We start from the raw sequence: 25,832 nt of genomic DNA, 5'->3' as shown, positions 1-25,832 counted from the left end.
TGAAACTTTTTCACTTTAAAATTGGCAAAATGCAGAGTATGGACAACTCTTTCTCTGTGGACCACAGAATGTTCTGGGACAGCTGCGTAGATGCCATGGTGGCTTTACAGTCCAAACATTTGTCTGTTTCGAGGGACCCTTGGCATGGATGTTAAGGAACCCAAACAATATTCATCTCAGGATTTCAAAATCAACATCACCACTCAGGTATCTCTGGTAGGAAGCCTGTGCATCAGAGTGGACAGTACATCAAGAGCATCCTAATCTGTCCTATGTCCAACAGCAGATTCAGACACTCTGCATTAGGACAATACACCTGCACAGAATAATGTAATCATGATAGACCATCAGCCCTTACAATGTTGGAGGACCCTTCAGGAAGGGGTCTTAGTCCTGTCAAGAGAGACTCTTGCTATTAGCCGGGGAGTTCTGTCACTTTCCACTGTCTCTGCTTTGCACTGCTGCTATCTCTATGTAACAAGTGAAGCGTTCCTTCTGCCTAGTCTCAGGGATGGCCAAGGTCATCTCTGTCTGATTATGCTCACACCTACAAGGGGCCTGGGAAAGAACTATGGGGGAAGATTGCTCGCTTCACGCCTTAGGTTTGAGTGTGTAACGGTCTAAGTCTGAACTATAAGTAGAAGGCAGTTGCCTGCCATAGCCAGTTTTCTCAAGGACCATCTTGCTTTGACCTGTCATGTATCAATAAACACCTATTCTTATAATGGACTGTTGTTGATCATTGAACTGTTAGGGATTTGACAAGTCCTTCTCTGTTGTGCAACTGGGTCTTGGTGAAACAGGCAAAGTTGATTTCAGTCTTGGAGAGGAAGCTTGGAAAATTGTTGTTTTGGGCTTAACCTCCCTTGTATTTTTAATAGTAGCATATTTAGGCCTGGTCAAGGCAGATTGTTGTTGTTCAGTCGCACCGTCGAGTCCGACTCTTTACAAGCCCATGGACAAAGTCATGCCATCCTCTGAAGTCTGCTCAAATTCATGTTTGTTACATCAGTAACGCTGTCCAGCCATCTCATCTTTTGCCGTCCCCTTCTTCTTTTGCCTTCTGTCTTTCCCAGCATCAGGATCTTCTTCAGTGAGCGCTCCCTTCTCATTTGGTGGCCAAAGTATTTGAGCTTCAACATCTGACCTTCTAGGGAACAGTCTTGCTGCCTTGACGTGGCGAGAGGGCTTGTGCGGTTCAGTGAGTCTGTGGGCTATGCCATGCAGGGCCACCCAAGATGGACAGGCCACAGCTGAGAACCCAGAGAAAATGCGATCCACTGGAGAAGGAAATGGCAACCCAAACCAGTATCCTTGCCAAGAAAACCCCATGGACAGTAACAAGGCAGATCCTAACTATCAAAATTCAAAAGATTAGGAGAGGGACAGTCTGACTCATCTTCCAGTTAACTGGCTTGTTCCTATTTCCCTGTCATAATTTCTCCTTTGCTGAGCAACAGAATTAGTCTCCACAATCCCTAAATGCCAAGACTCACTCAAGAATCCTCAATAAAATGACTAATTCCCTTGCTGGTCCCCTAAGAAGCTATGCAAAGAGATGATTCTCTTTGATGTCACCCTCTCAGAACCATAAGATTCCGGGCCAGAAGCTGTCAAATTGCCTGAACAACCATACACTGCTAGGACTGCTTCCTTTTGAGCATATCTGTTGCTTTTGCCACTGTGTTCGAGCTGCTTTTGGTGCTTCTCCTTGCCTCTCTCCAGAGGCAGCATTAAGAAGAAGAAGAAGATATTGGATTTATATCCCGCCCTCCACTCTGAAGAGTCTCAGAGCGGCTCACAATCTCCTTTCCCTTCCTCCCCCACAACAGACACCCTGTGAGGTAGATGAAGATATTGGATTTATATCCCGCCCTCCACTCCGAAGAGTCTCAGAGCGGCTCACAATCTCCTTTCCCTTCCTCCCCCACAACAGACACCCTGTGAGGTGGGTGGGGCTGAGAGGGCTCTCACAGCAGCTGCCCTTTCAAGGACAACCTCTTCCAGAGCTATGGCTGACCCAAGGCCATTCTGGCAGCTACAAGTGGAGGAGTGGGGAATCAAACCCGGTTCTCCCAGATAAAAGAGCTCTGGCTGACCCAAGGCCATTCCAGCCGGTGCAAGTGGAGGAGTGGGGAATCAAACCCGGTTCTCCCAGATAAGAGTCCTCACACTTAACCACTACACCAAACTGGCTCACTGGCTAATAGAGAGCATTAACTGTAGGGCTTCAAGATTGTACCAAGCCTCACCCCAGACAGTTTGCAATGTCTCAGCAGCCTATAGATCAAATATTCATGCTGGTGAATAATGTCTCAGTGATAATAGTTTTAAAGTTTTATATATTGATTTGTATGGTTGTATCTGGGGAAAGCAGAAACGTGCCCATTTTCTGTCTGAGTCTGAGCGATGAGGAGAAGTGTCCCAGCCAAAGTGTTTCTCAGTGCATTCATAGAATCAATTTCTTGCTCCACACTATCCAAAGGAATGAAAGTTCTCTTGTCTTTCTCAAGCGAAGGGGACAAATGCGTTCCTTTCACTCATGTTGCTCAAGATAACAGTTTCTGTTGTTTCACTTCTGTTTTTTAGGGGTGACCTCCCAATATGTTCCCAAGACGTCGGCGATGGTGACGAGGCAGAGGAAGTTCAGGTTTGTACAGAGTCGGAAGGGGCCAGACAGGACATCTAGTCCAACCCCCTGCTCAGTGCAGGATCAAGCTAAAGCATCCTCGACAAGTGTTCGTCTTATATGATTGATATCTTATTGATATTTTTCTTTCTCCCCCAATGTAAGCTGCAGCCTTTAAATCTGGGAAATTTGGCAATAGTGGCTTTTTAAATTCCTTTTTTTTTTTTTTAAACCTCATTTTAGGCACCTGTAACCCTGCTTGCTGCAATAGAAGGCAGGTAGCTTCCTGATTGTAAACTGGTAGCCCTCCCAGTAATTGTGATTTTATTTGATTGTTTTATTGTTACGGTTTTAATACTGTTTACTAACGTTGCCTCTATTTATTTTATGTTGTTAGCCGCCTTGAGTCTTCGCAGAATGGGTGGGATGTAAATCTAATGTAATAAATAAAAATAAATAACTGTCTTGTAGCCCCTTCAAAGCTTTCCTCCAAGGGCTGAATTGTTGGCCCTTTCTTTGCTTTGTTTTGTCCGGCTCAGAGAGTTGGTGGTCTCGCTCAGCTGGAGCAATCACTGATACAAGAAGCAGGCACTCTTTAGGTCCATCAGTGAGGGAAGTGGGCATCTTCCAGTACGATGGCCTTGGGGGAGTGGATTTTGTTTAACCCTGTAAGTCATGTGTGGTCCTCATGCCTCTTTTTTGTGACCCTTCGACCTGCTTGGTAAGACATTGGAAATGGGCCTCTACTGAGCCAGCAGATGCTCTTGCTGGCCCCAGAAGTGGCCACTGTGGAAAGGGAGCACTTACGGCTTTATGGGTCTGTTTATTTTTCTGTGTTGGAAGGTATGTCTGTCAAGATTGTCTCAGATTATCACTGTCAGGAGGCTCTGGCACTTGAGTGGTTTATCCTCCCCCTCCACCCCCACTCCCCTAGCCTGAAGAAAGGGGCTATCATGACATAGCAGAAACATGGTAGAGCTTACTTTTATGGAAGGGGAAATAACACTCACTTTTTTGTCTTCCTCCTTCAGTGGTCTGATGATGAGAACACCACAACCCTCAAGGTAGAACTCTATGCAATTTTTATTTCTGGGAATTGTGGATGTGAAATACAGCTGAATTAAAGAGAAAGTTAATAGTCTGAAGGATTTATTTTATTCACTGTTGGTTCTGACACAGCTGTAGCAGAAATGATCTCTTTGTAAAAAACTGAAACAGAAGCCCACTTGTTCCTGCAAAAGACAATAGCTTGTCATGCTAGTTCACGAACAATTTTTTAAAAATGAAGTGGATATAGTGTCTTTAATCAAACTGGAGAGTATGTCTGTGATGGACAGCGAGCAGATGTATGCCTATAGACAGTGATGTTTGGGAGAGAGTAAGCTAGCTGAAGTGATTGACAGCTCATGGAACTTGTTCTTATTGAAGGTTTGCAGTTAACTATAGAGGGAAGTGTGATTATTAGGCAGTTGGAGAGTTGGTTGGAGAAGAGAGTGGTGACCTGGGAGACTCTCTGGTGTGAGTGGAGACTCTCTGAAAAGTGGAGTCTCTTTCAGAGCCAATGAGGTGTGGCTCTGGAAAAAGGGTGGATTCTGGAGGAGACTGTTCAAATAGTTTAATCAGTCTCTGTGTGTAAAACAAAGAAACACAATTTGAGAAGGAAATTAGTTCTCCATTTATAAGCTTAATATCCAATTTGAAGAGACTGTAAATCTGGAAGATAAGGATTTGGCACTGAAAGGCCCTAAGCACACCAAAAGATAGAGTTATTGATCTTAAGAAGAAGATAATAATGGTCTTGCCAGAGAAAAGGGTCTAGTAGGAAAACCCTAGTATTAAAGCCAAAAGGATAAAACTGAGTACATTCTCGAGTTTGTATGATGAACAATTCAAAAGGAAACATAAGGCAATCAAGAACTATCTAAGCAAAAGCACTGGAATATCTGGAATACTTTCAGTGAAAGTAAAACAGCCTTAAGTCTCAAAAGGCTGCCCCTGTACCGAACTCAGAAACTGCAGCTAGTGCAGAATGCGGCAGCCAGGCTGCTAGTGGGACTACCTCGGTGGGAACATGTACAGCCTAGGCTGAGGGAGCTGCACTGGCTGCCAATTGTATTCTGAGTTCGTTACAAGGTGCTGGTTATTACCTTTAAAGCCCTATATGGCCGAGGACCTGCCTACCTTAGGGACCGCCTCTTTCCATATATCCCCCAGAGAGCACTGAGATCTAGTTCTCAAAATCTTTTAAAAATCCCTGGACCAAGGCAGGCCAAACTTAAAACAACGAGGGAGCATGTCTTCTCAATAATGGCTCCCCATTGGTGGAATCAACTACCAGAGGAGGTGTGAGCCCTGCGGGACCTCAATCAGTTCTGCAGGGCTTGTAAAACTGTCCTTTTTCAACTGGCCTATAAGATGGAATCCTGAAGTGACATCTAGCCATCTTGATATATATATATATACACACACACACACACACTGTACTATAGCAGCTTTAATTTGTAGTGGTTTTAATTAATTTATTTATCTAAATGTGTTTTATTTGTATTTTATTGTATAACTGTATTTATTATAATCATGGTACACTCCATGTCTTGTGAGCCGCCCTGAGCCTGCCTCGGCGGGGAGGGCGGGATATAAATAAAAGTTTATTATATTATTATTATTATTTAAACATCAGCGCCATAAGATGCAGTTCTGTAAATATATTTAACTTTCTATCTACCCATTCCAAATCTTAAACTCCATGTGAATATCGATTCTCTTCCATGCCAGTTTGTTCAAATAAATCTGAACACCATTTAACTGTTTAAGTGTGCCTAAAGTGCCATTTCTGAAGGTGAATATTGGCAAACCAATGCAACATAAGTATAATTGTTTTGGAGGTGCTTAATTAAACAGCCATGTTGTCACAACATCATTGACAAGTTCCTTCACTTACAATGGTTGGAAGTGTCTTTGGGCCCTTTGTGCAGAGTTAAGAAGAATGCTCTCATAACTAATACTCCCTCTAAGCTGTAGAGTCTTGTGAGCAAAAATTCTACTTCGTGAGCTACTGGCATTGAAGTTATGAAATGCAGAAATATTTTGGTTGCTCAGGACTTTCAAAATCCAAATCCGGGCAGGGGCCAGGTCAATTGAAACTGAAGGCCTGCAAGAGGAAAAATATTCAAATTTTGGAGTTGTTTCTTAAGACTAGATTTCTGAAAGTGAATTGCAATGGTTGCAACAGTTGTTTAAAGTGCTGGCTTTTCTGTGATGACCTCACCTGTAAGTCTTGCCTATAACTGCTTTGTGCCTTGTTTCTGCAATCTCCAGGCCCCAGAATTCCCTGAGTTTGCACTGGAAGTTCAAGAAGCCATCAGTGCCCTGGGAGGCAGTGTTTTCCCCAAGCTCAACTGGAGTGCTCCAAGGGTGAGAACATGAATTAAACCCCACTGTCAGCTTCTTCTTTTTTTTTTTAAATCAGTAATGCTCTGAGCTGTCTGGAATACAAAAAGGGAACCATGGTGCTGCAAAGAGTAAGTAAGAGCAATAAAAAAGGCCAACGCCATGCTGGAAATTATTAGGAAGGGAACTGAAAACAAATCAGCCAGTATCATAATGCCCCTGTATAAATCAATGGTGCGGTCTCATTTGGAGTACTGTGTGCAGTTCTGGTCGCCGCACCTCAAAAAGGATATTATAGCATTGGAGAAAGTGCAGAAAAGGGCAACTAGAATGAATAAAGGGCTGGAGCACTTTCCCTATGAAGAAAGGTTGAAACGCTTGAGACTCTTTAGCTTGGAGAAACGTCGACTGCGGGGTGACATGATAGAGGTTTACAAGATAATGCATGAGATGGAGAAAGTAGAGAAAGAAGTACTTTTCTCCCTTTCTCACAATACAAGAACTCGTGGGCATTCGATGAAATTGCTGAGCAGACAGGTTAAAACAGATAAAAGGAAGTACTTCTTCACCCAAAGGGTGATTAACACTGAATTCACTGCCACAGGAGGTGGTGGCAGCCACAAGCATGGCCACCTTCAAGAGGGGTTTAGATAAAAATATGGAGCAGAGGTCCATCAGTGGCTATTAGCCACAGTGTGTGTGTGTGTGTGTGTGTGTGTATATATATATATATATAAATTTTTTTTGGACACTGTGTGACACAGAGTGTTGGACTGGATGGGCCATTGGCCTGATCCAACAGGGCTTCTCTTATGTTCTTATGTGACACGGAGTGTTGGACTGGATGGACCATTGGTCTGATCCAACATGACTTCTTTTATGTTCTTATGTGACACAGAGTGTTGGACTGGATGGCCATTGCCCTGATTCAACATGGCTTCTTTTATGTTCTTATGTGACACAGAGTGTTGGACTGGATGGGCCATTGGCCTGATCCAACATGGCTTCTCTTATGTTCTTATGTGACACAGAGTGTTGGACTGGATGGGCCACTGGCCTGATCCAACATGGCTTCTTTTATGTTCTTATGTGACACAGAGTGTTGGACTGGATGGGCCATTGCCCTGATTCAGCATGGCTTCTTTTATGTTCTTATGTGACACAGAGTGTTGGACTGGATGGGCCATTGGTCTGATCCAACATGGCTTCTCTGATGTTCTTATGTGACACAGAGTGTTGGACTGGAGGGGCCATTGGTCTGATCCAACATGGCTTCTCTGATGTTCTTATGTGACACAGAGTGTTGGACTGGAGGGGCCACTGGCCTGATCCAACAGGGCTTCTCTTATGTTCTTATGTGACACAGAGTGTTGGACTGGATGGGCCATTGGCCTGATCCAACAGGGCTTCTCTTATGTTCTAATGTGACACAGAGTGTTGGACTGGATGGGCCATTGGCCTGATCCAACAGGGCTTCTCTTATGTGACACAGAGTGTTGGACTGGAGGGGCCATTGGCCTGATCCAGCATGGCTTCTCTGATGTTCTTATGTGACACAGAGTGTTGGACTGGATGGGCCATTGGCCTGATCCAACAGGGCTTCTCTTATGTGACACAGAGTGTTGGACTGGAGGGGCCATTGGCCTGATCCAGCATGGCTTCTCTGATGTTCTTATGTGACACAGAGTGTTGGACTGGATGGGCCATTGGCCTGATCCAACGTGGCTTTTCTTATGTTCTTAAGTAGAGCAAAAGTTTATTTCTCCTTGGGACAGCTTTGCACATTTGGCCTAGCCAGGGGAGCCCAGTGTTCTCTCACTAGCAGTTTTGAATATTAAATTTAAAAAATAAGCTGTAACAGAGTTTGCCAACCTTCCCGCTGAGTTTTGCCGGCAGAGCTGTTAACTGAGAGCACAAACAGAAACAAAGCCTGGTATTTCACCCTAGAAACACCAGGAGGGCAGGCTGCCACCGCACTGGGTTAATCTCTAGCACAGAGGCCCCCAATCAAACCTCTGCCTCATTGAGACACACTAGGGAAAACCAAGGCACTCTCTTGCAGCAAGGGGTTCCCAAAGTAAGCTGGGTTTTTTTTTAAAGAAATGGTAGTAGGCACTCCGAGGCTAATGGGTAAGCTTTGGCAAAGTTGCTGTGACTTCAAAAGCAAGCAACAAAAGGTAAACTTAAAGAAAGTTTATTTTTAAAGAATAAGCATAACAATAGCACTTGATAAGTGAGCCATAAAAAACAAAGACATTGTAAATTATAACTTAGCTAACTTAGTGCAGCTTAGTCTTCCAGATATCACCATCAGGCAGAGTCCAGTGTCCAGATGGAATCAGGTAGTTGCACAAAGGAATCAAGTCAGGAAGTTTTCCAGCATGACAGCCTCAGGAGAGAGTCTTATCTCCAGATCGTAAGACTCAGACCCTGCTTCTAGGTTCTAGTCTCCACGCTAGGCAAAGTGTTACACAGGTATAGTTATTTTTATGCCTCAAGGACCCTCCTGAGGTAACCAATTAGGGCTGATCTGCAGTTTCAGCGATAATTAAGTTCACATGGTGGTGATTGGGCAGAAACACTTAACAAGCCAATTATAAGAAAATCTAACTAGTATACTCCTACAAGGACCTTGCCGGTGTTCTTTATCACTGCAAGCAGCCACGTTCTTGTACACTGAGCACAACTCTGTAAAGAAACACAACTTAAAATTCTTTTTGAAAAAGCAGGCCAAAACTTGACCCTTGTTAACATCAGAAAACATTTTTGCATGGCTACTGCACTACATAAGCTGTGTAGTAGAATTGTCCAGAAATATGAATTTTGATTTCCTGGCCCATCTCAGCCTCCAGCTGTTGTTGGATACAGCAAAATACATAGATGTGTACAGTTTTAAAATATAGCAAGGTTGGCAGAGATGTGCAGCCTTAAGCAGTAAATAAGTTGTGCAGTGCCTTTAGTGTTAAGGCTGCAGGCTGTTCCAGCTTACATGGAAGAATGCCCTCTGAACTTGCTTGCTCATAAGCATATATCAGATTGGGCTGTAGAAGTATTAACTGAAGGCTTGCTATGTTTCACTCAGGGGCTTGTAAAGCGATAAAGATGGCTTTTATTTAGTATGAAAAGCTGTCAAGTTGCATTTCCATTAATAGTTCATTCCCAGTAATGCCTAAGAGAAGTTTGTGAAGGGGGAGGTGGCAAACTTTGATGGAGTTGCAGTCCAGCCTCCCTAACAGAATTTTTTGATAGCATGTATTGATCGCATTTGTATTTCTCCAGGAAATTTAAGATGTACTACATAGAGCCATCCCATTTCATAAGGATAAAACAGTGTTCCTCTGTGTTAGGCTAAGAAACATGCATTTGTCCAAGGTACCCAGTCACTTCGGTGCCAAGCAGGACTTTTAAACCCAGGCTTCATCTGTTCAGATCAAATGCGCTGTCCCCACTGGCTTCCCAGTGGCTCTCAGCTCTGTGATGTCTGCATGGAAGTTACTTTCTCATATGGTTAAGATAAACCTCCGTCCTTTAGGATGCCTACTGGATAGCGATGAATAGCTCCTTGAAGTGTAAATGCCTCAGTGACATCTTCCTTCTTTTCAAAAGTTCAGACTTCATTACTCGAGATTTCACTCAACCGTGAGTATAATTGTATTGGATTATCTGATTTCTGAAGGGCTGGCACTTTTTTTCAAATTATTATGGAAAATATTATGAAGGATCTCAGGGTGTGGTGTGCTCTTGCTTATAGTTTTCAGCATTTTTCAATCACTGCCAGTTTTGAACATGTGGATCTTTGGCTTCTGTTCAAACTGGATGCTACTGTTAATCAGCTGAGAGAGTTTTTTGCCAATGATAATATTCTCTTGTTTAATCTTGCTGCAATTTTGCTTCCTCAGCTGCATCTATTTTCTTCTAAACTTCTTAAGCTTTGCTGTCTCCAGTGCTGACTGGCAATAACCAGAGGGGGGGTGTTTAGCAGGAACTCCTTTACAGTAGCACCTACTGTAAGCTCTTGGAGGTTTGGCTAGTTTGGAGAGCAAGTTTGGTGTAGTGGTTAAGTGTGCGGACTCTTATCTGGGAGAACTGGGTTTGATTCCCCACTCCTCCACTTGCACCTGCTAGCATGACCTTGGGTCAGCCATAGCTCTGGGAGAGGTTGTCCTTGAAAGGGCAGCTGCTGTGAGAGCCCTCTCCAGCCCCACCCACCTCACAGGGTGTCTGTTGTGGGGGAGAAAGGTAAAGGAGATTGTGAGCCGCTCTGAGACTCTTCAGAGTGGAGGGCGGGATATAAATCCAATATCTTCTTCTTCTACATCAGGGGTGTGTGGCCTAAAATGCAAAGGAGTTCCTGCTACAAAAAAAGCCCTGGCGATAACCATCATTTTAGGGAAGATGTGCCCATTAATGGCTATACGATGGCTTCTGCCAATACATATTGGCTGATATACCTGTGCACTCTTTGAATGCACATACTCTTCAAAGTGAGGATTTCATGCCATGAGCAAAATAAGCCTCAGTAGCTAAATGTCAAGCATGCGGGTTCAATGACGAGTCGAAGTTGATACAAAGACTACGTTTATTGATAGACCGATACTTTGGTAACAGGTTCTTGAGAGTAATGCCAACCATACATTGATACAGTACTTTTAAGGCCTACTTCAAAGGGATTCCAAGGGATGGGGTTGCGGGGTAGCATTCACACATAAACTATCATAACTGTCTACATTCCCATAGTGTTATCAGGGCTGTGTCCTTGCTTTCCCAGGTGTCTCTTACTCCCTTAACGGAATGTATGGGAAGGTGCTGATTACTTGGTTTGTTTCTCACTACTCCTAATTTCCAGCCATAAAGCAAGGAGGGGGAAAGGGAAAGAATAACAAATTAACCAAGTTAGGTCCTCCATGATATTTCACAGACCAGGTTAGGCAGGACCATAAAACAATTAATTAACAAAGGAATTTTACCATGCTTGACACTAAGTAGACCCTGCACGTTCCATTTTTCTGAATGCCGAGTGCTAGAAACATAATAGGGGAGGTTTCTGTCATTCGTGCCCTGCTAGTGAGCTTCATAGAGGGTTTTTTCTTCCATTTTTGGACACAGGATACCTTTGGTTTGGCCTTGCGTAGCAGTTTTCATTTTCATGTTTTCCTGCCCCCCATGCAGCAACAGTGTCCATTTTTGGAATTCAGAGTTTTTCTGTATCTATTTAGTAATTGAGATCTTTCTGACTCTTATGATCCAGAATGGTTGGAGAAATTTCATGAGATCTAGAAAATTTGGCTCTTGTGTATATGTCATGTAAAGCTCCTTAATTACCTGGAAAATGTGCACATTTCCTTCAAAGCAGGTACATGGCTGATACACTCAGTCATTTAGCGACCTCCATTTTATTCTGCTGACATTTAGTACACACGTAGCCAAAGACAGCCTGATTATTTAGGTAAATCTGAATGTGGAGGTTTAATGGACTTAGAGGCTGTCTCAAATGTAGAGTCACACAGAGTAAACAAAACCACACGTAAGATGCTGGGCTATAAGAGCTTTGCTGCACAATGTTGCTCAAGCCTAAATACGCTGAAATCACTTGGGCTAAAACTGGAGTCACTCTGCATAGTGTTGTGCTGCAACATATTTGAAAAGCTCTTCTGTTCCTCCCAGAAAGCTTGTTCCTGAAGTGCCCCAGCCCTTCTGCCATGGAGCAGGCCATAAAGGATCTCCCTAAAATGCAATACGCAAGTCCAAGTAGATGTTATTCCTCCAGAATTATCTCAGGTGGCAGAATCCAGGCCAGTTCGTTTTCCCTGAGGCACTGTTATACTTCAGAGCAAATATTTGTATTCCATTCTGCAAAGCTTACCTCTTGAGTCACTGGGGAAAATACAAGGCATTTAAAGAATTTACTGGGAGTCACATTGTGTCTCTTCGTTGTATTCTTAACTTTGCATGAATAGACCCATTTATAGCTGGATTGAGTAGACCCAATGAATTCCAAAACTGTCTTCATTTATTAAGGCATTAATTAAGTTTCATCACCCCCAGCAAGAGAAAATGAGAAATATAATTGTCATGCAGGAATAAAGTGCCGAACAAATGGAAATTGAGTACATTATTTTGTTGCGTGAATAGGTTTATACTTTGAGGGGGGAAAGAAACAATGCACAGGGAAAATTTCATAACAGCTCAAAAATTGCAATGGAAATGGAAATATGATTACAATAATTATTTTAGGTTCCCGAACTGCATAAATAAATTGCAATATTTCTTTTCATATGAACATATATATGAACATATGAAGCTGCCTTATACTGAACCAGACCCTTGGTCCCTGGTGGAGAGCCAGTTTGGTGTAGTGGTTAAGTGTGCGGACTCTTATCTGGGAGAACCGGGTTTGATTCCCCACTCCTCCACTTGCACCTGCTGGAATGGCCTTGGGTCAGCCAGAGCTCCCTTATCTGGGAGAACAGGGTTTGATTCCCCTCTCCTCCACTTGCACCTGCTGGAATGGCCTTGGGTCAGCCATAGCCCTGGCAGAGGTTGTCCTTGAAAGGGCAGCTGCTGGGAGAGCCCTCTCCAGCCCCACCCACCTCACAGGGTGTCTGTTGTGGGGGAGGAAGGGAAAGGAGATTGTGAGCCGCTCTGAGACTCTTCGGAGTGGAGGGCGGGATATAAATCCAATATCTTCTTCTTCTTCTTCCATCAAAGTCAGTATTGTCTACTCAGACTGGCAGCGGCCCTCCAGGTTCTCAAGCTGAGGTTTTTCACACCTATTTGCCTGGACCCTTTTTCGTTGAAGATGCCGGGGATTGAACCTGGGACCTTCTGCTTACCAAGCAGATGCTCTGCCACTGAGCCACCGTCCCTCCCCAAATATATGAACATATGAAGCTGCCTTGTACTGAACCAGACCCTTGGCCAATCAAAGTCAGTATTGTCTACTCAGACTGGCAGCGGCTCTCCAGGGTCTCAAGCTGAGGTTTTTCACGCCTATTTGCCTGGACCCTTTTTTGGAGATGCCAGGGATTGAACCTGGGACCTTCTGCTTACCAAGCAGATGCTCTGCCACTGAGCCACCGTCCCTCCCCAAACATATGAACATATGAAGCTGCCTTATACTGAACCAGACCTTTGGTCCATCAAAGTCAGTATTGTCTACTCAGACTGGCAGCGGCTCTCCAGGGTCTCAAGCTGAGGTTTTTCACGCCTATTTGCCTGGACCCTTTTTTGGAGATGCCAGGGATTGAACCTGGGACCTTCTACTTACCAAGCAGATGCTCTACCACTGAGCCACCGTCCCTCCCACCGTCATTCAGCCTAAAATGGTTAAGAAAAGGCTGAACTTCCACTGCTGCTGGATTACAATGTCTTGAGGAATGGACACAACTATCAGTCCTCTATTAGATATACGGAAATTACTTATCTGTAGGAGAACTGGGTACAGGCAGTTACATACTTATGCTGATCGGGTAGAAAGTTGTTGTTTATGCAGAGTCAATATACAAAGGACACATCCTATTGTACCTGGCTAGGTGCCTGGAGAATCATGTCAAGATTGGCTAGACACCTGAGGAGAGATAATGTAAGAGAACAGTGGCTTGCAACAAGAAGTCATGAGAGCAGTCAGTGGATCGTTGTTGAGTAGGCTACAGGAGAGGCAAAGATCTTCCAGACCATGGACACCAACTGGCCTGGATTCTGCCGTCAGATAAGTTGCTCTGGCAAGCAGCAGAGCTCAGCTGAGCCCTTCTTTTGTTCCAGGCTCCGCTCCAAGTGGAGTCTGAACAGAGAAGTCACAGTCTGGCCAGGTAGGGTCTCTGTAGCTATGTGGTCTTGTGAAGCTTGCAGCAAGGCTTCCTAGGAGAGCACCAGGACTTGGTTTGAGATGTTTTCATGTTGAAGTCTCAAGGCCTGTTCCTTTTCCTCTTTGAATGAGAGTGTTGTTTTTCTTGATTTGACTGGTGTTGATCAATATTAACAATTGTGAAAGTTCTGGAGAGGACAAACACTTCTCATCTTCCACAGTGAAGACGGAGGCAAAAAATGCATTCGGCTTCTCAGCCATTTCCCTATCCTCCTTCAGTATCCTTTTACCCTTTCATCATCTAAGGGCCCCACTGCCTCCCTGGCTGGTTTCCTACTTCTAATACATTTGAAGAAATTTTTATTGTTGATCTTTATGTTTTTTGCAATATGCTCCTCATAGTCCCTTTTTGCCATCCTGATCACAGACTTGCATTTCATTTGCCACAACCTGTGTTCCCTTTTATTAACCTCACTTGGACTAGCTTTCCACTGCTTAAAGGAATCCTTCTTACCTTTTACAACTTCCATTACTTTGTTTGTTAACCATGCAGGCCTTCTCTTATACCTATTTGTGCCTTTCCTGACTTGTGGTATATATTTTATCTGAGCTTCTAGGATTGTAGTTTTAAATAGCCTCCAAGCTTCACCAAGGATTTTTTCCCTATTTACCTTTCCTTTCAGTTTCCTCTTCACATGCCTCCTCATCTCAGAGAATTTGCCTCTTTTAAAGTTAAAAGTGGTTGTGTTGGTCTTTTGGGGCAACTCCCTATTTATACAAATGGTGAACTTAATAACATTATGGTCACTGCTCCCAAGTGGTGCAATCACTTTTACATCTCTCACCAGGTCTTCGGCATTACTCAGGACCAAATACAGGATCGCCCCACTCCTGTTTGGTTCTGTGACCATCTGCTCCATAGCACAGTCATTGAAAGTGTCTAGAAACTAAATCTGTTTCTCCCGACCAGAACACATATTGACCCAATCAATCTGAGGGTAGTTAAAATCACATGACACAGTTTTTACGTTTAGCTGCTATCTTTAATTCTTTCATCATTTTATAATCATCCTCTATCTTTTGATCTGGTGGGCGATAACAAACTCCCAGAGTTAAATTTCTGTTTGGGCCCACTATTTCAACCCAAAGCATTTCTAGAAGGGAATCTAATTCTCTTACCTTCTGCATCTTACTAGACTGCATGCCCTCTCTGACATACAGAGCCACCCCACCTCCAACCCTTCCCTCCCTATCCTTCTGATACAATTTATATCCAGGAATCACTGTGTCCCACTGATTTTCCTCATTCCACCAAGTTTCTGAAATTTCCACAATGTCTATGTTTTCCCCCAACACTAAGCATTCCAACTCCCCGATTTTACCTCGGACACTTCTAGCATTTGTATACAAACATCTATAATTTCTCAGGCAAGTTAGGCCCGCAACCTTCCTCCTGCTACGTCGAGACTTTGGCAGACAGTCCATACTATTTGTCACCATCTCGGTAGACAATTCTAATTCATTGCCTGAAGAAAAGTAACAGCTAACCCTTCATCGCTTTGAGATGAGTCCTCCCGTACCAGAGACATTTAATCTCCTGTCAGCTTTCCCCCAAGATTCAGCTTAAAAACTGCTCTGCCACCTTTTTGATTTTAAGCGTCAGCAGCCTGGTTCCTTCTGGGGACAAGTGGAGACCGTCTCTTTTGTACAGCTCCCGCTTGTTCCAAAAAGCATTCCAGTGCCTAACAAACTTAAACCCTTCCTCCCTACACCATTGTCTCATCCACACATTGAGACTTCTAATTTGTGCCTGTCTTCCAGCCCTGCGCGTGGAACATGTAGCACTTCTGAGAAGGCTACCTTGGAGGTCTTGAGTCTCCTGCCTAGCAGCCTAAATTGTTCTTCCAGGACCTCAAGACGGCATTTCTCCACATCGTTGGTCCCAACATGCACCACGACCACTGGCTGCTCCCCAGCACTGTCTGTCAGCCTATCTACAACAGTCGTAATGTCCGCTAGCTTTGCACCAGGCAGGCAAGTCACTATACGGGCAGTACATGGTTTTGCCACTCAGCTATCTACTTGCCTAAGGATCGAATCACCAACTACCAAGCCCCCCCCCCCCCCCCCCCCGCCCAGGGATGGTTTCTTGGCGCGAAAGGATACCCGCTCACGAACTGAGGAAGAGGTCCCTTCTGAGGGCGCATTCCCTTATCCTCAGCACGGTGCCCTTTTCCCTCTTGACCCTCATGTTCACTGGCAGCAGCGGGGCTGTCATGTTCGGAGTGAGCTCATCCAACAGATTCCCGAGAGTCTTCTCCAAGTGCCTATCTGACTGTCTTTGCTTCTTCAGGCTGCCACCTTGGCCTCAAGGGTGCGAACTTGTTCCCTGAGGACCAGGAGCTCCTTGCTTCGAGCACACACCCAAGACTTCTGTCCAGTGGGCAGATAGTCATACATATGACACTCAGTGCAAAACACTGGAAAGCCCCCACCCCCCTGCTGGCATTCTACCTTCATGATAGCTTTTTAAATATATAGTCCTCCCTTTAAATCCTTTTGTGTTTATGTCGCTCTCCTTCTGGAAAGTCTACTTACCTTATTCGGAACACAAGGAGGCTTGGGCCCCCCCTTCCTGGTTCTTCCTGGGCTTCTTACAGAGCCCCTAGGCTAAGTGCCACAGGCCAAGAGCCCTTTAGCACGTTCCTCCAGCAAGGTGCAGTCTTTTAAACCGTAGTGTATCAACAGTAGTGTCCAGATCATGCAGAGGGATGATATCGCTGCACTCTGCTCTGGTTAGACCTCGCCTAGAGTATTGCGTTCAGTTTTGGGCACCACAATTTAAGAAGGATATAGACAAGCTGGAATGGGTCCAGAGGAGGGCAATGAAGATGGTGAGGGGTCTGGAAACCAAGTCCTATGAGGAAAGGCTGAAGGAGCTGGGGATGTTTAGCTTGGAGAGGAAGCGGCTGAAAGGTGATATGATCACCATCTTCAAGTACTTGAAGGGCTGTCATATAGAGGATGGTGTGTGGAGTTGTTTTCTGTTGCCCTAGAAGGTCAGACCAGAACCAATATATTGAAATTAAATCGGAAGAGTTTTCAGCTAAACATTAGGTATAACTTCCTGACAGTTTGGGTGGTTCCTCAGTAGAACAGGCTTCCTTGGGGGGGGGGGGGCTCTCCTTCTTTGGAGGTTTTTAAACAGAGGCTAAATGGCCATCTGACAGCAGTGTTGATTCTGTGAATTTCGGAGGAGGTATTTGTGAATTTTCTGCATTGTGTAGGGGGTTGGACTAGATGACCCTGGAGGTCCCTTCCAACTCTATGATTGTTTCCAATACGGGAGGGGGGGGAGGCATTTAAATGGACAGCCTTTTGCAAGCCGTATCGCGAATGAACTCCAAAGCAGTTTCTCCCGGAAAAATACTAAGAAGGTTGTAATTACAACCTGATAAGTGTTTATTAGGGGCATGGGGTCGCAAAGAGTCAGACTTGACTGTGCGACTGAACAACAACAAATTGAATATAAACTGAACCAAACTGATAGGTGAACAGAATCTGCTCATGATCTATTGCTTCTGAAACTTCTGCAACTGCATTCCATGCAGCATTCAGAGTTGCAACACTGAAGCTCACTCATACGGTAGGGAATGGGAGGGACGTTATGGGTAGGGTATGGGAGGGACGGTAGCTCAGTGGTAGAGCATCTGCTTGGTAAGCAGAAGGTCCCAGGTTCAATCCCTGGCATCTCCAAAAAAGGGTCCAGGCAAATTGGTGTGAAAAATCTCAGCTTGAGACTCTGGAGAGCCGCTGCCAGTCTGAGTAGACAATACTGACTTTGATGGACCGAGGGTCTGATTCAGTATAAGGCAGCTTCATATGTTCATATGAATGGAGTTGTATTAGCCTAGGCCCAAAACATAGCTTGTTGATGGAAGGAGTCTAATCAATACAAATTCCTTTTTCTTTTAAAGCCAGTGTGATTGGAATACATTTCCTCACTACATTATTACTAAGCACATTATGCTGTGCCATGTGGGACAGCGCATGAGTGGTGAAGCAAAGAGTGCCAGGGTCTTTCCCGGTGTCTAGCTTTGCTTTGTAATTGATACCACTGGCATTGTTTTCATGCTAATACCCTCATTCGTAGATCTTGCTTTGAAAACAGGTCTAGCACATCTGCTTTTTTTTTTCTTTTAGGTTTATTCATTGTAACGATGATTCCCCAGACCCCAGCTTGCAGTATGAGGTAAGAGGAAGTCCCCCTTTCTAGGCCAACTTTTGCATGTTGGCATCAATGGCGTTACAGCTCAGGCTTTATTTTCATGTTTGTGTAAAAAAAAAAGCCACTGAAAGGGAGAATGCCCCTAATTATCCGAATACGAAGGGCAATGATCTTCATCGTGGTCTCTGTGCAGTCCCACATGTCGGTCTTGCTGCTGGCAAGAATCCCTACCTCAGAATCTCCAATCGCTCGCTTTGAGCATCTTTTGGTGCACTTTCCAACTCACTCTGGGGAGCAGGCATTGACTGCGCATGCCTGGAGTGAGAGGGAAGTGCCCCTCCCACTCAGTTTCTTCCTAAATGCCGCTCAGACAACACCTGCCTTGCTGTGTTCCTTCTCTTCAGCTTGTGTTCCACTAAATCTGAAACAGGAGAGTGCCTGCAGGTAAGGGATGTTATACTGCTGATATGGTTATTGCCAGCACCCACCACCGTTTCTGGTTATCAACTTGTTGATCACCCATGTGTGAGACTGCACAGAGACCTTGATGAAGATAAACAGGTTGCTTACCTGTAACTGATGATCTTCGAGTGGTCATCTGTGCAGTCACACACGCCCGCCCAGCCTTCCCCACTGCTGGATTTACACATAGTGAGTCAGTATTATCAAAAAAGGGGACATTGAGTAACCAGTGCATTAGGATTGAATGACCTCTGTCTGGCTAAAAAATTGACCTTGTCACTTTGGCTGAATTTACATCACTTACTCTTTTTATAGATATTTTTGCCAGTGCAGGAAAGCAGAGCTTATAGGCTGGACCCAGCAAATAGATGCTGCTAATGGCAGCGCCTTTTCCTGAAAAGCTCTTTGGTTGGGGGAAGGCATTGCTATCCACAGAACAGATCTATGGGATTCAACCCCTTATGAAAATTTTGTTTTCAAACCTGAATAAGAGATTCTGGGGAGAATCCTCAGTGGACGACCTTCAGTTTCCTACTTTGCTTGTCAAATAGGTTGCCCATTGTCGCAATCAGGTTGCCAAATTAGATGGACATTTTACTGACCCTAACTAGGCAGACCTGTGTGTTAAGAGTGGAAGAGCCTTGTTATATTGGACTAAAGGACCATCTGGTCTAGCATCCTGTTTCTCCCACTGGCCAGCCAGAGGCCTGTGGGCGATCATGAGCAGGCTGATAGTAATTCAGTGGCTTTCTTTCTTGGTGGAGGCTCCAGTTCACTACTGATGGACTTATCCTTTGGGGCTTTTTCTAACTTCCTTTTGAAAGACAGTTGACAACCTCTTGCAACAGCAAATGTTCTTAATAGAGGTGTAAGAAGACCAAAGTCACTGTTTCTTGGAGAGAAAAAAGCAACAAAGGCCACAATTTGAAGAACACTTTTCTGGGAGTAAGTCCTATTGAATAAGATAGAAGTTACTTCTGAGTAGACCTGTTTAAGATTGCTCTCAAAATCATTTCAGTCCTTTTGGTTGGCTTGCTAAGAAGCGATGTTGAGAACATGTTTGTATTTTATAGCAGTGAATAATTTTGAAATCCTTTTTTTGATTCTTTTTTTCTCCAACAGCTTGTGCTCCGGAAATGGTGTGAATTAATCCCTGGAGCCGAGTTCAGGTGTTTTGTAAAGGAAAACAAGCTCATAGGTGAGTATGTTGAGAACAGTTCTTGTTTCACTGTGGTTTCTAAGGTTTATTTGCAGTAAGTGGTGTGACCTTCTTCTTCAAGAGTTTGCGGCATGATGTGTCCACCATCCCTTTTGACTGTTATGGTACTAGAACAGACTCATGTCTTCTTGGTTGGATCGCTCTCTCGCTCTCTCTCTCTCTCTCAAGTTGGTCAGAATCTGAGGCTTGATTAGGGTTACCTGCTTGTTGGCAAGAGAGCTCCCATTGGTGGGCCGGTGCTTGGTTTCTGGACCAGAAGAAAGGTCCAGGGGCAGAAATGACATTGCATGGCATGTAATGTCTTGTCCAGTCCAAAACCTGGGTGTAATAGGGCTTTCTCTGTAATGGCCCCTTCCTGGTGGAACCAGCTGCCAGAGGAGGTGAGGGCCCTGCGGGACCTTGCTCAGTTCCGCAGGGCCTGTAAGACAACCTTCTTCTGGCTGGCTTATAACTAACCGGCATAGGAAAATGAGTGTAGTTCTATTACATTTCTGCTATGTTTTAATGTTTTTAACTGTGTAAAATGTTTAAACTTAATATTTTTATGTTAGATTTTATGCGCTGTGAGCAGCCCTGAGCCACCTTGGTGGGAAGGGCGGGATATAAATTGTAAATAAACTAAACTAAACTAATGTAAGCATGTTGGGCAGTACTCTCACCATCCCCCCAAACTCCATGGTACTTACTTAATTCCTAGGCCTTACATACAGGCTTTACTTCGTTTCGCTTAGCCATGTTTCTTGGTCAGAAACTTCCAGTCTTAAAAAATCTGATTAGTATCTTCAGCAATTGAAATTTTCACCTCTGCCCTTACTCAATAAGATAAATTTAGTTACTTTCCTAGTGAAGATCTTCTTCAAGCCCTTCTGGTAAGCTGAACTTAGCGTAGTTTATTGTTTGAATGGCCCAAGGTCCCATTGTGAGTTTCAGGGTGAGTGGGGGTTTGAACTTGGGCCTAATCACTGCCCCAGATAGGCTGTCAGATAAGAAAGAGCTGCCCGCATGTAGCAGGAATGGCAGCAGAGTGGTATGATAACTAACCATGGCAAGCCACTGTCTGTTTGCTTGCCTATCTCATGAGAGAAGTGGTGAGGCCAAAGTGCTGCTCTGAGCTCCTTGGAAAAACTGGGGGAATAAAAAGGAATTCTTATTTGTGGATGTGTTTGTTTATCCCATCAGAAGTGGAGTCTTGCAGATTTCTTTCATGAGTTTTGTACCAAGAGGCAGATTACCTGCTCAGAAAAGAAGAGCTGATTCCACTCATTTTTCCTTTTCTGTGCAATCCTAAGAATCCTTTTCTGGGAGCAAGTCGCATTGCATAGACTTGAGAAGGATAGTGAGTAGATCTGTTTAGGCTTGCTTTCTAAGGATGTGCAAGAAATAAATGACTTTTCCTTTGGTGCCAATGTCTTGTTAAAATATTCCATAGCACATTCTAAAATAAGTAGTGCCAAATTTCAAGTAATTTCAGCGAGAAACTTACAGGCATTCTACCTCAGCAGTAGCTCTTAATACCATGTTAGACATTTATTGAAGAAAAGAGATTATTTATAAACAATTCAACTTTGGTTCACATCCCATGGATCTGCCTTTTCAAAAAGCTATCTGGGACCTTCGTGAGTGTCTTTAAAGAACAGGAATATAGAGTGAGCTGTCTTTCTATCTGTCAAAGAAACCATATCTCAGACTTCTCACTGTGGACACCATTTCTGCTCATTACACAAGCAACGCATGACAGATATGATTTTTCTTGGCAGGTATATCTCAGCGAGACTACACTCAGTACTACGAGCACATCTCTAAACAAAAAGAAGAGATCTGTAGATGTATACAGGAATTTTTCAAGAAATACATACAATATAAATTCTTTGATGAAGACTGTGAGTATAATTTATTAGAAAATAATTGGGGCTTTTTCAGAGTTAAAGGCAAGCCTGTAACTAGGTGTAACTCCTTGCTGCACCCCCAACCCAAGGAGAGCTGCAGGAGATATGCAGCCCAGGATTGGAGCCAGTGGACAACCGTAGGGTTTTCAGCACTCCTTCCAGGAAGGTGAGGAGCTGCTGCTGCATGAGTGATGCTGGGAGTGGAGGAAGAGACATGTGTCCTGTATGCAATAATTAATCAGATCCCTGCCTGATGCCCCAGAACCCTCCCCCCGCAATGAAAAAAATCTGGCTACAGGGCTGGTTAAAGGTTGTCTTTAAAATTAATTCTGAGAACTGGAATATCAAAATTTTACAAAATATTTTACTCCGAATTTTATCCAGTGTATGGATTTTCCTGATACATACAAATTGGGTTTTTTGCTTAATAACACGGATGATAATATAACTGACCTTATGGTGAAGTTCTTATATGCTGCTGTTCTTATACATAGTAATATACAATGTTCCCTCTAAGCTGCAAAGGCTTGTGAGCAAAAATTCTACTTTGTGAGCTACTGGCATTAAAGTTGTGAATTACTGCACAAATCATTGTGCTCTGGGGTCATCCTTCCTGAGCTAATACAAAACTGTGTGAGCTGGAGGCCAAAAATCTGTGAGCTGACTCACGCTAACTCCGTTTAGAAGGAACGTTGGTAATGTACTGTAAATTTGCAATATTTTAATACAGATTATTTTAATCTATGATTCATTCTATACTGAACTCTTTATTTTAATGATCTTTTATCTGTGAAGTCAATAAAGGTAAACTAACTTAATTTGGGAGATGATGGGTGTTATATCTGGTTCAGTCACACATATGAATGTTTCAAGATAGATCAAGATGGGCAGCCATGTTAGTCTGCCTGTAGCAGTAGAAAAGAGTAAGAGTCCAAGAGCACCTTAAAGTCTAACAAAATCTGTGGTAGAGCCTGAGCTTTCATGAGTCATTCACTGCTCACTCCTTCAGATTCAGCTAGAACGTGAGTCCATCTGTCCTATATATTGGCTTCACAAGGCTGATGGATTTCCATTCTGTACGGCTAAGTGTGGCGAATCTATGATAGCTCTTAATGATTCAGAAGTCGTTCATTTTGTCTTCAGATAGGCTACTGTTTGGTCCACAAAAATACATTTTATTTACAGAGCTATAATTTTAAAAGCTGTACTTGAGGAACATTTGAACTTGGGATTGTTCTAATATCAAAAAAGTGAATGACACTCTCAGCTAACTCGCTTGGGAACAGATTTTCTGGGAATGTTTCACAGGAAATTCCTGAGGGTCAAGGAAGGTCAGTGCCTCCAGGAATTTCCTGGAAAGAGCTATCCCGCCTCAGCAAAGGCTTGTGTTTTAGCGGAGTCCATCGCTAACCCCTTCCTGGACACTCTGTACCCCAAGTAATCCAGTTCTGTTTTGTGGAACTCACACTTAGACAATTTGGCGTATAGCTTATGTTCATATAGAGTGTTGAGTACTTTCCGTACTAATTTCACATGAGATTGTAAGTCTTTAGAATAAATAATTATATCATCCAGGTACACTACGACCCCTTTATACAAGTAGTCCCTCAGTACTTAATTTATGAAATTCATAAAACTCCGGGAGCCCCTTGTAATCCAAATGGCATGACTAAGTATTCAAACTGTCCCATAAGAATATTGAATGCAGTTTTCCACTCATCTCCTTCTTTTATGCACACTCTAAAATAAGCGTCTCGCAAATCTAACTTTATAAAGATTTCCCCCCCAGACACTGTGCTTAATAAATCCTTAATTAAGGGTATGGGGTAGGCATTCGAGGTGGAAATCCCATTGATTCCTTGAAAATCTGTGCAAAGTCTAAGCCACCATCCTTCTTCTTTCTAAACAGTACTGGGGCAGCATGTGGGGCTGTCACAGGTCTGATGAAACCCCTCTTTAGGTTTTTATCTAAAAACTTCCGTTGTTCGGCTTTTTCTGCCCACCCCATGGAAAACAGCTTAGCCTTAGGAAGTTCTTGCCCCGGGATCAGTTCTATAGCACAGTCGGTATTCCAGTGGGGAGGAAGTTCGTTTGCTTAGCATATTAGGGCACACACTCATTAGCATATTAGGCTACATCATCTGGGATAATCAAGTGCAAATTGAACTGGGGGTAGCTGGCTCCTACCCCTGCCACTCCTTCCTCCTTCCCTTCATGCGGAAACTGCAACTTCTCCCAGCAGACCTTTAAGGGCATCCACATACTCCAGAAGCAGTCCTTCATGATACCCACCACTCAGGCTCCACAGAGAGAAAGAGGGAGGGAGGAGGGAAGGGAGAAAGGGAAATAAATGGGGGAAAGAAAGAGAAATAAAGAAATGGAGGGAAGAAAGGGCAATACAGGGGGAAAGAAATGGGGGAAGAAAGGGAAATAAATGGAAATAAAGAAATGGGAAGAAAGGGAAAGAAAGGGAAATAAAGAGGGGAAGAAAGGGGAATTAAGGGAAACAAAGAAATGGGGAGAAGAGATAGAAAGGGAAATAAAGAAATGAGGAGGAAAACTTGCCTGAACTGCGACAGTGACTTTTCCAGGCCCCACAGCAATTCTGGCCTGCTAGCCAGGCCTCAGGGAAGCCGCCACACAGCGCAGCTGGGTCTCATGATCTCTGCCAGCCGGCTAGGCCCCTGGGATGCCACTGCACAGCGTGGCTTGGCCCCATGATCCTTGCCAGCCAGCTGGGCCCCAGGGAGGCTGCCACATCACTTGGCTCAGCCCAGCAATCCCCAAGGGCCAGACGAAGTGATCTCGAGGGCCGTAAACAGCCCTCGGGCCGGACGTTCCCCACCCCTGCAGTAGAAGGAGTTGAGCAGGACACAGTCTCCCTTCAGGTCTGAGCATGTTCACTCCCCAAGCCTGAAGAGAGAGCATACAAAAACATCTAGGAATCGCTTTAGAAGTGTCCAACATTGGGTTCGAACAGGCGCAGTTACCCTTGTGTGACTGTATAGAAGACCACTCAAAGATAATCAGTTGTAGGTAGGCAACCTGTTTTTATGTTGGCAAGCCACCAAAAAGGCGGTGAGGCTTCCAGAGCAAGAGCGAGAATCCTTCTCACCGTTCAGTTGGCCAGCTGCTCACAACGGCAGGCCAATGGTGTATTGAGAGGAAGTGACAAGAGCAAGGGTCCCTCCCTCCAAGTCTTGTACATCCCCAGTTGGCCTTCCCAGTGAAGTGATCCGTACAAGAAGTGTGTGTATGGTGGCGGTGGGTTTCCTAAGTGCCTCATCCTCTGTGCGGCCGCCTTCTTGGCCTTTGTCCTGGAGGCACATGTCACCATGCAAGTAAGAGAGCAGCATAGGGTCAATTGAACATATCCGTGTTTGGGGGCTGGGGGTGGGCAGAAGCCCTGAAAACTGGGGGAACTCCTCGCCTAGACCTGGGGACTGGCAACCCTAGTCTCCAATGAGGAAGGGAAGCGGGCTATAAGTGTATGAATAGATAAAGTCAGTAAAGTCATAATGAAAGTGCTAAGATTGACATCCGGTACAATCCGTGTTATGGCATTGATCAAGGAATGCTTTATTCCGCCCCCAACCCCATGTTATTCACTAAAGCTCATAATAGCAAACCCAGATTTGTCACCAGGTGTAGACTAGCAAAGGAGCCATAGCCTGGATCTCTGTCAAGTTTACCTGCATTTGTATATTTGGGTGAGCAGCCTTGTTGGTCTGAAACGACAGAACAAAGTTTGAGTGCAAGGGCACCTTCAAGACCAACGAAAGTTTAATTCTGGGTAGAAGCTTTCATGAGCCTGCACCTCTTCAGAAGGATTTGCACTTCTGATTCGCTAATTGATCTGTCTGGTTTTATGTTTAGCTGCCTGTTTTATAAGTTATATAATTGTTTTATTCCTGATGTGACCTGCCCTGAGCACGTTTCAGGAAAGGCAGGAGAGAAATGTCAAATGATAACTAAATAAATAAATAATCTGAAGTTATCTGAAGAAGTATGCCTGCAAATGAAAGCTCATACCCAGATCTCTATAGCGGCCCCCCTACTGTGGAACCAACTCCCGGAGGAAGTACGGGCCCTGCGATGCTTAGATCAATTCCGCAGGGCCTGCAAGACCCACCTCTTTAAAATAGCCTTCACTTAATACCGAGCCAAGAAAGCCCTGCTGGATATGTTTTACATTTTAGTCACTGGATTTTATG

General features: G+C 44.2%; 1 protein-coding gene across 1 annotated transcript in view; it reads left to right on the top strand.

Annotated features, from left to right (window-relative positions):
- CDC123 (cell division cycle 123) overlaps window positions 1–25,832 on the top strand; it is a 44,176-nt gene that overhangs the window by 5,691 nt on the left and 12,653 nt on the right. The window contains exons 3-9 of the mRNA XM_060258321.1: window positions 2,590–2,650; window positions 3,661–3,693; window positions 5,948–6,043; window positions 9,552–9,658; window positions 18,027–18,075; window positions 19,636–19,711; window positions 21,490–21,612. Of these exons, the coding sequence (XP_060114304.1) occupies window positions 2,590–2,650; window positions 3,661–3,693; window positions 5,948–6,043; window positions 9,552–9,658; window positions 18,027–18,075; window positions 19,636–19,711; window positions 21,490–21,612 (545 nt within the window). The remainder of the gene's footprint in view (window positions 1–2,589; window positions 2,651–3,660; window positions 3,694–5,947; window positions 6,044–9,551; window positions 9,659–18,026; window positions 18,076–19,635; window positions 19,712–21,489; window positions 21,613–25,832) is intronic.

Source organism: Heteronotia binoei, chromosome 17 (genome assembly GCF_032191835.1).
Source record: "Heteronotia binoei isolate CCM8104 ecotype False Entrance Well chromosome 17, APGP_CSIRO_Hbin_v1, whole genome shotgun sequence".
Taxonomy (NCBI): Eukaryota; Metazoa; Chordata; class Lepidosauria; order Squamata; family Gekkonidae; genus Heteronotia; species Heteronotia binoei.
The sequence above is the reverse complement of the archived record's forward strand: the minus strand, read 5'-3'. Positions and strand labels throughout refer to the sequence as shown.